Source organism: Catharus ustulatus, chromosome 3 (assembly GCF_009819885.2).
Source record: "Catharus ustulatus isolate bCatUst1 chromosome 3, bCatUst1.pri.v2, whole genome shotgun sequence".
Lineage (NCBI taxonomy): Eukaryota > Metazoa > Chordata > Aves > Passeriformes > Turdidae > Catharus > Catharus ustulatus.
Window position 1 is genome coordinate 30143671 of NC_046223.1, and position 17291 is coordinate 30160961.

At 39.9% G+C, this 17291-nt stretch overlaps 1 protein-coding gene across 1 annotated transcript; it reads right to left on the bottom strand.

The window, feature by feature from the left end:
* Positions 1-1041: 1041 nt before the first annotated feature.
* LOC116993784 (solute carrier family 4 member 1 adaptor protein) lies at positions 1042-17285 on the bottom strand. Its single transcript, XM_033054796.1, has 14 exons — positions 16743-17285; positions 15865-16048; positions 15193-15315; positions 14285-14345; positions 13290-13429; positions 13007-13167; positions 12389-12458; positions 8580-8769; positions 7647-7758; positions 6823-7060; positions 5997-6071; positions 4889-4959; positions 2673-2745; positions 1042-1498 (listed from the first exon to the last, which is right to left on the bottom strand). The coding sequence occupies exons 1-14, from the start codon at positions 17277-17279 to the stop codon at positions 1449-1451; spliced, it is 2085 nt and encodes a 694-aa protein (XP_032910687.1). The 5' UTR covers positions 17280-17285; the 3' UTR covers positions 1042-1448.
* Between the last annotated feature and the right edge of the window lie 6 nt (positions 17286-17291).

Sequence of the window (17291 nt, forward strand, 5' to 3'; positions counted from 1 at the left end):
TTGTCTGTACTATAAAGCAGCCCCTGATGAAAAGATATACTGACCACCTACTTTAGGATGGTAACAATAAAGGTGTGCTTACATGGGCACTTTGCCCCAGTGGTTCTCAGGAGCATAAATGGCACATTATTATTTTCCCTGTCTGAAACCTGCCAGGCTGCTGCTGTTGAATGAACTCCCTTGCAGTTGCCTGGTACACCCTGGAACTAAACAAGACTCTGGGGAAGGGCTACAGCTGTGAAACCTATGGGGTCTGGCATTATGAATAGAGAGGCAACAGCTTTTCCTTGAATTACACAAAGATATGCCTCTGCTAGAAGCAGGAAGCTTTAGGCTGCCCAGCCTAGTGTGCAGATGCAGACAAAACCCTGCTGCATATGCTGAAGATTACAGGCAGAAAGATGCTGTTTTGTAGCTTGAGCCTTTAAGTAAAGAGCTGTATGGTTATCCCTTCACTCCAGCTTCTGATGTGGCCTCCTTTGATTTGTCCAGCCACTGGCTGGTGGAAGCACCCCAAAGGATGTGTGTCCCTGATTTGCAAGACTGTCATTTTTACAGTTTTCCTTTCCCCTCTATGGTTCTGCCTACATTTATTGAAACTCTCACACATCCTGCATGACCTTGCCTTTAGCACAGCACAGGCTCTGGGACAATCCTGAGGCACTCAGGGGATTCCTCCAGACAAATACTATTTACCAGGCATGCCTGGAACTGCATTAAGATTGCACTTGCTCATGCTGTGACACAAGAAGAAGAGGCTCTATTACAGGCTTTTCCAGGATATCCTTCCATTTGTTTCTTCTGTTAGCCCTGACTCAAACAGTGCCAGCCTCTTCAGTTCTTTGGCATTTCTAGACCTGTATAACACTGTACACTCACCATTTCCTGTCCACTCCACACCAGGTATTCCAACAACTGCATGAGGGAGAAATGTAAAATGTAAGTTGATTTTTTTTTTTCCATTGGAAACGGGGAAAAAAAAAGAACCCTCAAGTTTTAGGTTGTGTTTACCATACAGTATTTTCAAACAGCAACCACAGAAACCAACCAGTGGTGTTTATTTTAATTGCATAAACCAAGTATGAATAAATTTCATCAAGCCTATAAGTATACAGAGGTATATTCTTTCAATACTTCGGTCTACTTTTATTTACAAAAGGAAAAATGAGCTTAGAGTTTCAAGCCAAATAAAAAACCAATCTAACAACCAAACAAACAAGGCTAAAAGTGAAAGAGGCAGAAGAATGGGCTTTTACTTTTAAAAAAGTATCTGGAAGACAAAACAGAGGACACACAGGGAGAGCTTAGAGCCAGAGCAACTGCTGATTCCCTTGGATTTAAACAGCATCTGAAAATCCAAGTCTCTTATCTGTCACCTAACGTGTAGTGAAAGAGTCCAAAACAGAGCAGTCCTTCAAGCCTCAGATGTACTCTGGGACACTGGAAGCTTAGTAGCCATATTTTTCATTGAGATGAGTCTTGCCATCACCACTTTGACCTAATGGACAGAGAGGAAGAGTTGCATTATTCCTTTCACCCCTCACCAAAGAGAAATGTGTATCCCTGTATGAAACAGTCCCTAGGCAGCACCAGCCATACAAGCACAGATGATAAAAAGTCAGACTGCATATTGCACTATGTCTTTTGATTTACACTTACAGTTAATTTCAATTTTACTAACAGTGTTAAGATTACATCAGATACTCCTGTTTTTGTGGCTGTTTTGTTTGGGCTTTTTTTTCCTAGAGTCCTCATAATGCCAGCTTAGAAGGAACATTTGACTATTTATTGTCAGGCAGAGCCAAAAAAACAGAGCTCCCTCTTATGGACACAGCTTGCTGAACTATCCCAGACAGACTGGATTTTCTGTTCCTGTGGATTCATATGTCAGAAATGTGCAGTCTGTCCATGGAAGGTGATTCACCAGATTACAGTTTTCTTCAGTGAAATTTATTCTTATTTCTATAACCTTGCAACAGCCTTACAAAAATTATAGTAATGAATCTACCAAGTGAAGGCTAAGCTTTGAACTTACTCTGAAAACCTCATTGCTATAGAAAATTAGTATTCTATTTTAGAGGAACTGAACATTCATTACCCTGTTTAAAAGTAACTTCACCTAGCCAAAAACACATTCAAGTTGAACATATGTTGGATGAGTGCATCAATTATTCAATGCCTTCACTGAAGCATTATCAAGACTTTTCTCCGAAACAGTTGACCCAGAGTTTGTATTCCAATGATTTTTGCAAAAAACTGCAAAGGAGCATTTTTGGATTTCACAGACATCTGTAAAAAACTGAGAATGCTAACATTACTGGAGCATTTATCCTTAGGGAAGGTTTGAGCTTATCTTTCAACTGAGTTATCATACCAACCATGTGTGAATGCAGTTAGCTCTTTCAGGTGTTACAAAACTGAAAAACAAACTTCAGGTGTATCTCTCCATTGCCATGAAGCTGCTACAGATATGGTCTGCATTTCACTGCAAGACTTGCAAGGCCATACAAAACAAACAAGGGGCACAGCATACCACAAAACATCAGTTCTGGTAAAGTATTCCTGAATTAGCTTTTTCTCAAGGACTTACAAGGACATCCTGATGACTTATTAGTCATCAGAAGATTCCTGATTTATGAGACTAAAACCAGTAAGGAAATGGTTGATAATACCTTCAGGAGGAATCCATATGCAGTAGTCTGGGTCATCATCTGGGTACTGTGAGGAAAAAAAAGGTTGTTGGACCTGCAAAGAGAAGAAAGATTTTTTTTTAAGGTGCTGTACCCCTCCACCAATGTGTCATAGCCACTACAGATCCCTCACTAATTCAGAGACAAATAATGAGAGGTGAGAGTTATTTCTACAAGAGTCAGGGATGAAAATGGTAATAGAGAAGAAAGATCAAACCCTCAAATAGATTCAGCTCATTTCCATTAGAGTCACAGACTAATAAAAATGCTGTTTAGAAGGGACCTTTGGAGGTCATCCAGTCCAATTTCCCCCTCAAAACAGAAGCTGTCCACTTCTGCAGTTCAATCCTAACGTTTGGGGGTGTCATTGGACATAGAATTTCTTTATGCAGGAAAAAGCTTTAGAGTAGGATTTTCATGCTTTATTGATTTCCATGCACATTACCACTGAAAACTTTGGGTTTAAGGTAGCTTTCAAACTTTATAGTTTATAAAAGTTCAGGTGTTATATAAGGATAACTTAGTTTTCAAAAAGAAAAGAATGCTCATTGTTTTCAGGTCTTGCTGGCATCTTCAAACATTACAGCAAACCACAACAGGTCACTTGCAATGTAGTTGTTGACACAGCAGTATCTTTTTGTCCCTAGATTTTTAAGTTTTGCCACATCAGCATCATTTTCCCAACAACTTCTGTTTTTAAAAACTGCAGGTAAAAAATCCTTCAACTGTAGAGTGCAAGACTTAAGAGCTCAAAATAATGCCAAATTACTCAGCACTGATTTGCATTACTCTGTAGCGTCATTATAGTCTCAAGTTACGCAGTTGTAACAAATTTTCATTCCCCCAATAACTTTCCTTCCCCAAATTAACATCTGAAACAGCTTTTTTAGAAGACTAATGTTTTCCAAAACATTAGACTGCAGAGTTGTACAGCTTTTTAATATGGCTTGAGAACAATCACTTGAAAACTGTTTTTCCAGTTTTATGTAATTCAAAGTTATTGAAATATTACAAAAGAAAAAAAGATGACTTCTGGTTGATACTTTCCATGCAAGATCTGAGCCCAAAGGCAGAGACAGCATGTGGAAAAAGTGATTTGTGATGGGAGAAAGAATACATCTAAGCCATCTGGCATTTGGAGAATGCTCAGTGTTAGAGCAAACTCTCTGCTGATGAGAGGTGCTGACTTGACTGCTTTAGCATGAAAAACTGCCTTGTCCTCCCATATTCATAAAAAGTGGTAAAACTTGGGCTCTACCAGTATAAATAAACTCTCAATTTCTTTAGCATCTTTAGCAAGGCCAGCAACAAAAGACAGTTCTGAGGACTGTGCCTACCAAATCCCTGGGTCCTCTGCCAAGACTAACAAAGCAGCAGTCAGCACACACAGGATGCAGGGATCTGAGGTTCAGTAAGTGCTGCAGGGCTAAAATTAGATTGTCTCCACAAAGAAACTGTCCCAATGGTCAGGACTTATGGTCCACCCACCAAGTACAGTCATCTCCTCTGATGGCAGAGGGTGGGGTGCCCTCTAAAGGGAAGAGCCTCACAATAATCATTAGGCTGTCAGAGAAGATCTTCCCAGCTCCAAGAAGGCAACAATTGACTGAATCCCAAAATGTGCAAATCTCACATACTTTACATTTAAATACAAATCTTAGTCGCAGGAAAAACATTATCTGGTACAACCACTCAAATTTAGTGATAACTTGGTTGCAAAAGACATTAATCTCTCAAACTCATCTCTTTCACATCTTACAGAGAAGGATGAGGTTTGACACAGAGAACCTGCAGCTTTAGTACAGTGTGTTCTGTGTCAGCCAATATCTGTTTCCCAGGCTACTCTCCAAGGAAAGCTTTGCCTTGACATTCCAAAGCCTGAAGAGCATCTATGTTCTACGACACTTGTGATAAAGGAGAAGTAGCAATAGTAACTGCCAAGTGGAAAGGTGAAAAAAGTAACTTTTGTGATTGAACAGAAAGCCTCTAGCAACACTGAAATGCTGTGCTTTACCTTTTCATTGCAGACTCCAAAATTTGTGTTCAATGGCAGTGTATAGTTCTATATTTGGGTCTTAGTCAGCAGAGAAGCACTACTATCACTAAGTTAGACTCCATCAACTTGTTACTATTTCACTTAAAAAGAGCCTAGAAATGACTTCCTCTTTAGCTGCAGGAGGCAAGGTGTTGTAACTGACCTTGCTTGAGGTGTTGATTTTCTTAACTTTCTCAGATGTCTCTTCAGGTTCCTTATTTACTACCTTGGATGCTGGGAAGAAAGCAGAATTGTTTTATGACACAGCACAAATGACCAATTCTGCAGGAAAAAAGTTACAGAATTGAATGAATTATTTTTAATTATAAAAATTAAAACATCCATAAAGAAATCCAAGATATCTCACCACAATTCATAATTGAGAATAATACTGCTGAACATCTTACTGTTTTCCCTGGATTTAATTCATGTTAAACACACTATCACTGAATGCAGTTCAGTAGGATCCTCCATTAGTGATTCAGTAATACTAGCTTTAGTTAAGGGCAGATGTTTATTTTCTAAAAGACACTTTCTATCTGTAATCACTGCAGTGATTGATTTAGAAAGGAAGGTGTAGGAAATGCACAGGAATAATTTGCTTTTTAAACAAACAAACAAACAAACAAACAAGCACACACCAAACTTTAGAGTTGATGGGTGAAAAGAATTCCTTGGTTTTCTGCCACCTGGTATTTGAAATATTGACCTCTCATGGCTCTCTATGGGTGAGATTATGAGGACAGATTCTAAGGAGTCTAAGTTACAGAAAAATAAAAAGGTCATAAAAATCTCCTCCATGTACACCTAACATTCTGCATTTTAAAGATCTTATTTTTTGTGCATACATGCAGAGGCATCATCTAGGTCACCAGCAGATTATTACCTAATGTTATGCAGCATTTGTCACTTTATAAAGAAAATTTTGTCCTTCTGTAGTGTTAACAGCTAGTGCAAGAGAATAATGGAGGAAAAAACATCATCATATTCTCCTAAATTACTTCTCCTTCTCATACTGATTTCTTGAAACAAAAGATCTCTGAACAATTAATGACTATGAAAAGCAAGGACAGCTGTAATATAGTGGAAGTGTCCAGTCTTTATCATACACTTATCACTTTCCAAGCAAAACACAGTCTTTCATTTCAATTCTAGATTCTTTAGGCTCTAGGTCAGGCTCAGTTTCCTTTGACCCACATAAGATAGTAAGTCCTTTCCTCAGTTTCTAAGCCCATGTGCTACTACAAAATAATCTCTATTGTACTGTTCACCTTGGGATTTCTCTTGAGAGGGTCCCATCTGAGATTCATTCCTCAGTACCTTTGGCTCAGGCAGAAAATCAACCCCTGTAACACAAAAAAGGAAGAGCTTAGTTAGAGGGCACTGCAGTATGTCTGAAGAGCAGAGTGCATCTCTGAGATAAAGCACTAAAAGGAACTCTTTGCTACATTTGTGTCATGAAGAACTCTTTCCTCAAAAGTCTTAGAAATTATTTCATCCACCAAATCCATTGCAATACAACAGAGAAAATTTTGTTATAAACACTTTTCAACAGCAACATGTCCAGCATTAAGCCAAAAAGCCAGAACTAGCTTTCTCTTATCAAACATATTGTTCACTGAGAAACATCATTACTGAGTTTTCAAATGCATCAGGCTGATACAGAAAAGGAGGGATTGGAGATACCTCACAGGTACCTTTCCATTACTACTTTTGAAATTGTTTTTCCTCCTTACAAATGGATCTGAAGTTTTGCACATTTGTTTTCTTGTTATGTCACTTTTTCTGCCAACAGAACATTGCAGTTGTTTTCATTTGGACAATCAATTTAATGGAAACAGAGCTTATCAAAATAGGACTTCCTTATATCCTTTATTCACCAAAAAGAATGAAAAACTGACTGCCAAGCAGAGTTTCAACGAGAACCATGTGAAACTCAGCTGCTACCACATGGAATCTGGACTCAGGGCAAAAAAACTGTGGAAAATAAACAGGCTGGAGAACCTGTGACTCAAACATTTGATTCACACAGCTCTTAAAAGTTCAGCAGTAACAGACTCAGCTTCATTTCTGGAAAAATCAGAAACAACAGCTTACCATCCTGAAGGGATTCTAGATTTTTATTATTGCAAAGGGATCCATCAGGAACATGAGCTTCTTTCCCTGTTTCTTTCTCTATTGTCGTTTTCATTTCCAGGTTTGACACTCTGCTGTTTACTGCATCTCCTTCTTGTTCCTCTTCCATTTCTTCCTCCTCCTCCTCCTCCTCTTCTGGTCCATCATCTTTTGTTTTGAACAAGGTTTCAGGGATGTCTGGACGCTTAACAGGCAACTTCTGCAAGACAAAGACTTGGGCATTAGTGCCAAGACAGAGGCAGATGTCACAGATACTCATTACAGGAGAAAGCACACACAGTACTGTCAGAGACAGCTGGTAAAGAAACACTCTCAGGATGACAAATAGGGTTTAAGGAAAAGCTATTAGTAGAGATGGAAGATGAAAAAACACATCCATAAACAAGGAGTGCAGTCTTTTCATAAGAGGGACACTGGAAACTGAATCAGTCATGGATATGATCTTGGCTATGAAGATGGAGAAAAACAAGAAAAGGACTGGCTGCTAAGGCAGAGCACTGGCTCAGCCTCATGTCCCCTCACTGCCTCTCTTGATCTTGCCTTTTGACCACAGGAAACCGGCTGTACAAGGACACGGAATGGCAACTGCTGGCCGCAAACAACATCCAACAGCCCCTCCTCTTGCCCATTCACCTTCCACGGCCACAGGCTGCACCTCCATGCATGTTCTCACATGTTTCCATGCATGTGAGAAGACACAGCTGCCACCTAGAGCCTCCACAGCCTGAGAATTAGGTGGTCCCATAAACAGCCACTGACTTGCAACACTTACAAGTCCAACTTACCCCTAGGCTTCCAGTTTTCAGTTTGAATTTGCTCCCCCCTTTCATTGCACCAAATAGAGGCAGGTTCATCTTTTTGGGCTTGTTCTCTGCATTCAGACTGTAACTCCCACTCCTAATAAAAACCAGACACGAACGAAAACAGAATACTAAGCATCAAACAAATCTTACATACGCAAATGCAAAAAACAACCCAAAAAAAGAAAAAAGAGATAACAAAAAGAAAGGTCTGCCTATGAGAAGTGGATATATAAAAATCCTTTTATTTCTCTCCCACTTGCAGCATCCAAGGAGGATTGTAGGATTCAGGTACATGCCATATCAGGAAGCAAAAAATAAACAAACAAGGAAAAAACTCTCTTTATCATAAAGATTCCGTTAAATTCAACAGCATACATACAGACATATTTATATATAAAAATGACTTGGAGGCTAAACCTTAATTTAAATGAATTAGATAATTAATCTCTAATCAAGCTGCCACTAGGACATGATGAACCCAGCACACACCCTCTCAAACTGCAGTGGTGCTGCTAGGCAGTAGTTGAACAGCCTCTACATTTGACTTCCAAATACATTTCACAGAGTGAAAGTGGGTTTCATGTTGTACATAATAGCTGTACAATTCTTCAGTTCCTTTTGGATGCACATGGGGGGAAAAAAAACAAAACCAAAGAAGCTAACACTCTGCTTCCAGTCCCTCACCCACGTCATCCTGCCAGCTTGGGCTGGTCTCACCCCAGTGTTGTGCATTTCCCTCAGCCATGGATGCTGCAATAGCCCAGAGCCCAGCAGTTCCTCAAAGAGATGAGCCAGGTAGTTTGGAAAGCTGTCCTGCTTCTGTGATTGGACAGCTGCCTATTTACTGGGCTTCCACAACTGCCCATAGATAAATAAAGGAAAAAGTAATTGTTTTATGTTTTCACCAAGACTTACTGGGGCTTCAGCTCAGGCAGCTCTGCAGGCTTGACAAGCTTTATTAACCCTTTCAGTCTCTGCTGCTCTTTCTTCAGTTCAAACGACCGCAAGTGAAGCTTCTTTCGTGCCACGCTGTCTAACGTACATCCTGATTTTATTTCTGTCATGAATTCATCCAAAGAATCTTGAGCTGCTGGATGGGACTGGACTAGGCAAGATAAAGGGAAGATATATAATGTTATGGTGGGGAGATAAGTGTAATCATCAGGTCCTGCCTTTAGAGAATAAGATACATAGGAACAACTACCCTCTCTGAGTTTTTGTTAAATTATGAAATAATGGAGGCTGTTAGGGCTGGAAAGATAAAAGCATTTTTCCTAACAAGAGCCTGAAAGTAAACTTTAATTCATTTACCTAAAAAAGCCTCTCTTAAAACAGAATTTTTTTTGTGAGTGCTATTCCTGGTTGTTCATCTCACTTCTAGATCTGCTCTCCCTAAAAACGTGGCTTAGAGATTTTTTTGTAGTCACAAACTAAAATCATCCCAGGCACATGAAAACCTACACCTCTGCATAGGGAATCTGAGTTTTGACTTTGCTGGAATGTTTATCCCAAAACATTTGCGAAGTTCAAAATCAATCAACGCCGCCCTTCTACCCCTGAGAGAGTGCATACAAACCAAATGTCATTCATTAGGCCAATAACACAGAACCTACCTTTGTTTTGACTAGATTTTCTGAAAAAACCTACTTTGAACTTGAAAAAGAGTAATGACAGTCTTTCTATTCCACCTAATTTCAAAATATTAACAATATAATGCCTATTTGACTAATTCAAATAAAACTCAGAAGGTAAAACAAAATCTCTAATGACTAAGAAAAATAAATATAGAGAATATCTGGATTTAAAATAGCCAAGCAAAAAGATCCAGAAAAATGCCTTTCTTTGGCTTGAACAGTGTTTCAGAAGTTGTTATATGGTATTCAAAAATAACCTGGAGGCAAACAAAGAAAAATGCTCTTGCCATAATTTTCATGAGTCTTTTGACAGATAGTTTTCTGCCATTTAATATTAAATGAAAAGTGACAAATCCAATATGTATTTTCTGCCTTGTAAGTGTTTTTGTATATATGCACAAGCATAATTATTTGATCAGTGAGTTATTTTCAGTTCAGCTTGAACTAATTAAGTAGCACTTAATTTTAAATGCATAAAAATAAAACAGACTAAGTTATTCTAAAGAGTACATATTTGAGCAGTTTTACACAACTTAAATAATTAGAGGAAAGTCTAATTAAGACTCATACTTACAAATGGATTCAATTGAAAAGCATATTTCTAATGTAAAACAAAACAGTTTGCCATTTGAAAAGCCATAACAGTAACTGTTCAAAGACATACAGAATTAATAGGCTTCAAAAGATAAAAACCAGTTACTGTAGCATCCACCTCCATGCAAGCATAGATGATGACAAAACATGTTATAAAAGAAATTCTGATAAAAATACTCTTTTTTTTAATCACAACTATTTATATCAACCAAGATAAAAACCAACAATGAAAAGGTATTGTTAACAATGTCTGAATCTCCTTGCAGGTAGGAGCTCAGCAGAATGATAATTTGATTTAAACAGCAAATTACAAAGACACGGTTTAGTGAGTAGTCATATTCTTCAGAACAATTAAAGCTCCACAATTAATTCTAGAGCTTGCTGCTATACTTCAGAGCACTGTAAGTGCTTCAGTCAGTGACTGATGCTGAGGGAGTTGCACCACCCCTTTTTGCAGATTGGATTCTCAGCTCAGTCCCACCAACAGTGCCTAACACCAGCTAGTTCAGCTTGCAGTTACAGTTAGCATTCCTTATCTGTTGCAGCACTTTTCTACACTACTGAATTAAAATCTGACATTCCTAGGAGGTGAATCAATCATGTCTATTATACTTTATATCCCAGCGACAAAAAGCTACAGGGCTATTTACTGCATCATCAACTTATTGATATTTTTCCTGAACAGACAACCAAAGATGAGACTGAAGAGCTCCATATATTTGATCTGCATTCAGCAGCATCAGTGAATGAGTGATACCAAGTCAGTCCAACAGTAATTAGTTCTGAAGAACCCCAGGGAACGATTTGTGTACTTCTCCTGAGACTTTTTTAGACAACTACTTAATTTCTCCAAGTGCTTGGTAAGAGGCATAGCAATTTAGCCTGTCATTCACTCACTGGTGTCTCTACACTCTTGTCTTCAGGCTCCAAATAATCTTTTGGAGCAAACAAAGTGCATTAAGGTTTCAGAACTGTATGGAATGCAGCAGTTTTGCTGGACAGCTCATGACATTGGTAAAAATGTTCCATGGCAAATAACCCTGCTCCTGGCTTTCTCAACATCTGTGATTAATCTAAAGCATTCAAAATAAGGGAAAACCCAAGGATCTAGAAAGCACCCAAACCAGCTGATTGATGCAATATTTGCTATGTTTATTTCACCCTAGCCTAGTTCTAGGGAATTCCCATCCAATATTGAATGATTCTGTACTTCAGTAAGTGCTGAAAATGCACTTTTTTCCAAGACTCTAAACTAGCTGTGTAAGCACTTCCAACTTACAAAAATGTGTATTGGGATTGCATGAGCAGGTTTTGGTGGGGAAGGGGCCTACTGCATTATATGGTGTTAGTAGAAGTATAAAAATGAACTGACTCACCCTTCACCCAGTCTCCACTACAATATAATTCAACAGTCTTGTTGAAAAACAGTATCAGTAGAAACAAAGGTCTCAGAACATATGCAAGCTTGGAATTACACCTCTCAGACAATCTAAACATTAGCTTCTTTTGCTGGTCAATTGCTAATTACTTATCAGAAGTATAAGGCTGAAAACAATTCCTTCAAACGCACTGAACATCAGTTTGAATATAAATGAGTTTTGGTGTGGAGCTGAATAACTAGAAAGAAACACAGCCATGTAGTGCACAGAAGATGGCCCAACTGTGACACTGCTGCTTGGAGGGAAACTTCTGACAAACTAAAGGAGCAGCCTTTATTAACACCAACTCTGTTAAAAAGGTTTTTGTGTGAACAACCAGCCTAAACACAGTTCTTTCCCACCTTCCTTCTTCTTCATGAAACATCATAAGTAACAGAAAGCAAAATGCAATCACTGGTATTTGCTTTTAAACATAACTCACTAAAAAATATGATCACACTGGTCTGGAAAGGTCTGCCTTAGCAACAAAGGCATAATCCTAGAACCTGAATGGGACCCTTTGCACTGGCATATTAATTGGACGTACAGGTTAAGTGTCAACTGCTTTGTCTTCACATTTCTCTCTTCCCACCTTTCCTCCTTTATACAGCGTGTTTACAATGAGAAATGTAAAATAAAATATATTACTTTTTCTGTGAGTTTTTTCCTCCTCCCTTTATGTATGTTTTTAAGAGAGTGGAAAAAACAGCGTTCCTCAGATTAGGTCACTTTCAGCAATATGGGCAGCTAAACAGTAAAAATCGTCACCCTCTCAGAACTCCAGGAGCCTGTACACTTGCCACCTTACTTTAACTTAGATGTTGCTTGCTTTGGAAAAAGTTACATCCATTATCAAGTGACATAAACAGAGTACATGAACTATTGGATAAAGACTGTAAGAATTCTCACAAGCTAACTCAGAGACCTGCAAACCTTCAGATCCCTATGTGAAAAGTCGACACTGGAAAAAAACAAAAATCCAAACCCCAAATCTTTGAAAAGAGAAATCCCTAACGTAATTTTCAGCTCTGTATTTTTCTTTATGGAAAGCACTGATCAAACAAGCTTCACACCTTACCTTTCCCTGAAACCTTCAGCTTCTCTGTTATCTCAGAAAGCTCATTTTCTGCTTCTTTTAGCTTTGTGACCTATGAGAGAACAACACGCTTAGAAGATTTTATCTTGTTAAAATCTCATTTTAACAGTTACTCAAGTATGCTATCAAATTACTTCCACTTTTCTACTTCTGAGCTTTGACCAGGACTTCCTGGGCTGAAAAAAATTAGAAGTTTAGGTCGTTCCTAAACAACTTACTTATTTCTTGACATAGAGAATTATTTAAACCATTTCTGAAACATGATAGTATCCATAAATCTTCTGCAGCAGTGTTACACCATCACTGAACCCTTCCACCCCTCCTATCCCTCACACCCTATTGTCTTTGTAGGACTTATTGTTGTCATATGCCTGTCAATCCAGGATTCTTGTTCTTTGAAGCAGAATGAGATATTTCTTTGGGATGTGTCCTGTGGACTTAAAAGCTTGGAATTATCTTCCAATGATTTAAAACTAATTTAAAAGTATCCTGTTCTGGCATTTCCTTCATCCACTGCCATGATCCACCAAGATTTCTTCATAGTCATAATATAATATAGGCATGAGAGAATAACCTTGGCATGTCAATTATTATTCTTACCAGGGAGTCATAAGTCTCTGGTTTTTCTTCTATTTTACCAGCTTTCTTCATTCTGTTCAGTCGTTTCTTTTCCACAGCACCAGTTCGATCGAGGAAGGTGTCATCATCACTGTCATAAAAATCCTCATCTTCCCAGTTCTTTGATTTCCTTTTTCGGGATACTGAGAAAGGCACAGGAGAAGGCAAGCAACAAAATGATTTTCATATCACTCAGCAATAAAGCAAATTCAAGATAGCAATCTCAAATCCCTAATTTAGGCATTTGGAATGATCAGTTATTCACCTGCTTCTTGCCTCAGTACTCCTCGAGCATCGAGCAGCCTGCAAGCTTCCAGTGCACATTGTATCATTGCTTCCTTCTTCTTTCCAGAATGGAGAACCTCTGCCACCAGCTGCTTCCCTGATGCATCATCCACAGGCAGCCTGTTCAGTTTAAAGGGTCAGAGAACAGCTCAGATACAAACAGCTTCTCAGGGATGCTACTCAGATATTTTACAATGGCATTGCCATTTCATTTGAATCTTTTTTTGTGTTAAATATTTCCACTTTTCATTTCCTACAGAACCAATCAAAACACAAGCATGATTTCCTAATCATGCAAGTCAATTTGTATTTCACTGTTCCAAACAATAATTTTTCCTCTATTTATTCCATTAGAAATACAGGAAGTTAAAAGGTTAAATGTCAATCCCCGAATCATTTTAAGTATAGGTATCTTGTATCCATACAACATGAGAAACAAATAGTTCCCATGATGTAGCAAAGGATTTTTAAGCAGTATAATCATTACCATATTGAGACTTGTTGACTTAATTTCCACCTCACCTTCTCCTGTCTTACAAAAGAATTACATTAGAGGCCTCTAGCAAGAACTCCTCAAAAACTGTCTGATACCATACAGGAACTGCAATTGGGCACACAGTAGAATTAAGTTTAGGGTTTTTTTGATCATTCTCATTAGGAATTGAAAAAGATTGTTTCCTATTTTCTTCTCTTGTATTTCAATTTCACATATTGCTCAAAACAAGGGGAGCTGAAAGAACCTAGACTCTTGCTTTCCTGATTTTCGTCCCGTAGGAAAACCAAATCCTGTCAGAACAAAAAAGGAGCACAGACACTGAACTAGGCACTGATCCTTGAAGTTCTGTCTCAGAATCAGGGCTTAACTCCAAATCCAGCTGGCTCCCTTGCCAAGTGTGACACAAGTAATTCCTTCAGCTTTTGTTTGCAAATTCAACAGTCAATTTCCATGTACCAAAGGAATGGAGATGTACATACTTGATCCTGCACAGCCAGCTGTTGTGTCCACGATCATCATACTCGTATTCTAACTCCTCTCCTAGAGAAGAAAACAAAGGTGATGCAGTAACCAAAGCTGAAATAAGCAGGAATAATCTTTACAGCAGAGAAGAATGTCATGGGACATTCTTCTAAAAAAAAAAAGGATAACAAGCTCTTATTAGATACCATGATTATGCCTAACTTGTTTTATTTTAAAGCTATGGGATCTTCAGTTAGTGTTATGCTGATTTGTTTGGTTTTTTTCCAAAATCAAGGCTTTTTCAGACCAAAAAATCGCTAAGTAGCCTGTTAAGGAACATGTAGCTCAAAGGAAAACCCTATCTTGTATGTATTGAAGTAAATGACACTGAAGCAGCAACAGTTTCCAATCTGAATTCACAGATACTGTTTGTCTTGAATATTGCTTTTTCACTTTACCAAGTAAGTGAATATTCTTTAAGCTTCACTAGCAGCCACTAAAACTTTAGACCACTTAATTATTGCCTTTTGTCTTTTTTAGATTTTCCCATTTTACAGTTATACACAATTACAGCCATCTCCAAAGCAAATAGTCTGGAAATTGAGGGGTTTTGATTTTTCCGCATAGCTTCAAAGCATGGGTGAGGTTTTGAGTGTCACTCCAGAGGAATACAAGCTGCTCGCTGCAGTTTAGGAATTAGTAACTAAGTCTCAGATATACAATGGTGAGCCAAGTTTTAAAGAAAAAAAACCAAAACAAACCACCACAAATCCCCATCAAAACTTGATGAAATAAAAAATGTTATCCACAAATAACAGAAAAGTTTTGCTCCCACATGACACCTTAAATCCCCCTGCAAAAATAAACAACAAAATAACATATTGCTAGGTAAAAAAAAATCACATTTGATTAAAAAAAAAATTACCTTCTCTATCAAAAAAGCCCTGTAAGGCCTTCCTAGGATCTTTCATATAAAAGGCATCTTGAACGTCCTGAAAATCAATAGCAATAGGGTTTTCTTCAACCTCATCCTCCTCAGCATCCTCACCTAGAAGAAATACAAAGTCCAAAAAAACCCCGTGAAACATCAGAAAGAGAACATCAGTATTTGCAGATCGATGCCAGTTTTAGTACTTTCAAAGGTTTATGAGCTTATGCATTTTCACTCAAAAAAACCCCAACTCACTTTGTTGCAGAAAGCTCATGAATTATAATTTATCTAGCTCTAATATGTGGACATTCTGTTTAAATGTAAAGACAGCTATACTGCATAGAGACCTCAAGCAGTTAAATTTCACCTCCTGGGCAAAACTCTGGACATTATCACAGGAGCAAACCAAAGAGCATTAATAAAGCTCTAAGTTTCACGGCCTTTTGTAGGCACAGGCAAATTACCCCCTCCTGTTTAAAAGGAGCTCACTGGATGCTAGCTTGTCACATACCTTCTTTGTAACAGCAAAAGGATTAACTTGTACTCAAAACCTTTGACTGGATTGTGACTCTTGGCAGCCAGTTGGAATGTTGACCCTAATATTCAATGAAAATGGGCTTACAGACCTTCTAAGGCATATCAGTCAATTGATGCACCATCACTTACCCATGCCCCACGAGCAGCTCATATCACTATTCTGACTCCTTTCATTTCTCTCCTCTTTCTCATCTTCCTCATCAGAGTCCTCTCCCAACATTGTCTTTTCTAATTTTGCTTGCTGCTGCTTGCGTAGTGCCTTCAGCTCAGTCACAGTTAGTTCTGACTCAGACTCCTGGTCCTCTTTGGGTCCCTAAGTCAAAACAGAAAATTAGCAGAAGTGTTTTTAAAAAACACCCAAACAAGTACTTCCAATACACATGCAGATCACATATAATAACATAAACACATTATTACACTGTTCTTCAAAAAGTGGAATTATTTGACCAGTAGTTATGGTTTGCATATTAAAATATATTAGTTTTAAGAGCATTTTCAAAAGCAGGGCAGGGGAAAATAAACATTATTGTGTACTTGCAGTCAGATCCATCTCACATATAACTGCAATTAAAAGGCTAAAGGCAAAAATTCCCATCAGAGCTACACGGATCAATCTGAGGAATGAGCAACTTCTTAAGTGCATAACACACGATGTGCTAAGTCCCTACTAATAAACACTGCCCTTGTTCCCAAAGAAATATTCTTTATTTACTGGGGCATCACACTGCCAGAAGGACATTCCTAATACATCACACTGTTGAGAAATGTCTTTTGCACTCACTGCACATCAGCAGAAACCCGCAGCCCCACACCTCACTGCAGAGCCGGCAGCAGATACCCACAGCTTTTCTCCCACTGTAACAACCACGGCAGCACTGGGCTGCTTCCAAACCGCCTCACACCTCAGGCAGTCACCCCGATGGAGCCGGGAGAATTCCTGAGCCGGATCCGGACCGGCCTTTACCACCCGCACACGCCCGGAGACGCCGGCCCGAGCCCCGGCGCACCTGCAGGAGGAAGAGGCGGGAGCTGCCGCCGAAGCGCAGCCCGTGGCCCACCCGCACCCGGCAGTAGGTGCGGGGCGGCACCCGCGCCTTGTTGAGGAAGGTGCCGTGGGTGCTGCCCAGGTCGTACACGTAGAACCCGGCGGCATCGGCGCCGCCGGCGTCGTCGGGGGAGCAGCCGGCGCCGCGGTACTGCAGCACGGCGTGGTGCCGCGACACCGACGGGTGCTCCAGGGACAGGGCGCAGCCGGGCAGCCGCCCCACCAGGAACCAGCTGCTGTCCTCCAGCCGCACCGAGCCCAGCAGCACGCCGCCCTTCAGCACCTCCAGCCCGTACCCGGAGCCGGCGGGCGGGCGGCTGCCCCAGGGCGGCTCCTCGTAGCGCGGCGCGGGCGGTGCGGCGGCGGCCGTGCGGGGGGCTGCCGGCGGGCTGGGGCCCGGATCGCCGGGCCCGGGGGCGGCGGGCAGCGGGCGGCTCGGGCGCTTGAAGGCGGCGGGCTCAGCGGGCTCGGCCTCCGCTACCTCCGCCGCCTCCGCCATCTTCCCGGGTCC

Bases quoted from the DNA above. Each gene is read 5' to 3' on its own strand.
- LOC116993784 (XM_033054796.1), bottom strand. From the start codon at position 17,279: ATGGCGGAGGCGGCGGAGGTAGCGGAGGCCGAGCCCGCTGAGCCCGCC. The intron at 16,049-16,742 runs GTGCGCCGGGGC...GTTTTGACTTAG, and splicing joins CCCGCCTCTTCCTCCTGCAG to GGACCCAAAGAGGACCAGGA. The intron at 14,346-15,192 runs GTAATTTTTTTT...TTTCTTCTCTAG, and splicing joins GGGCTTTTTTGATAGAGAAG to GAGAGGAGTTAGAATACGAG.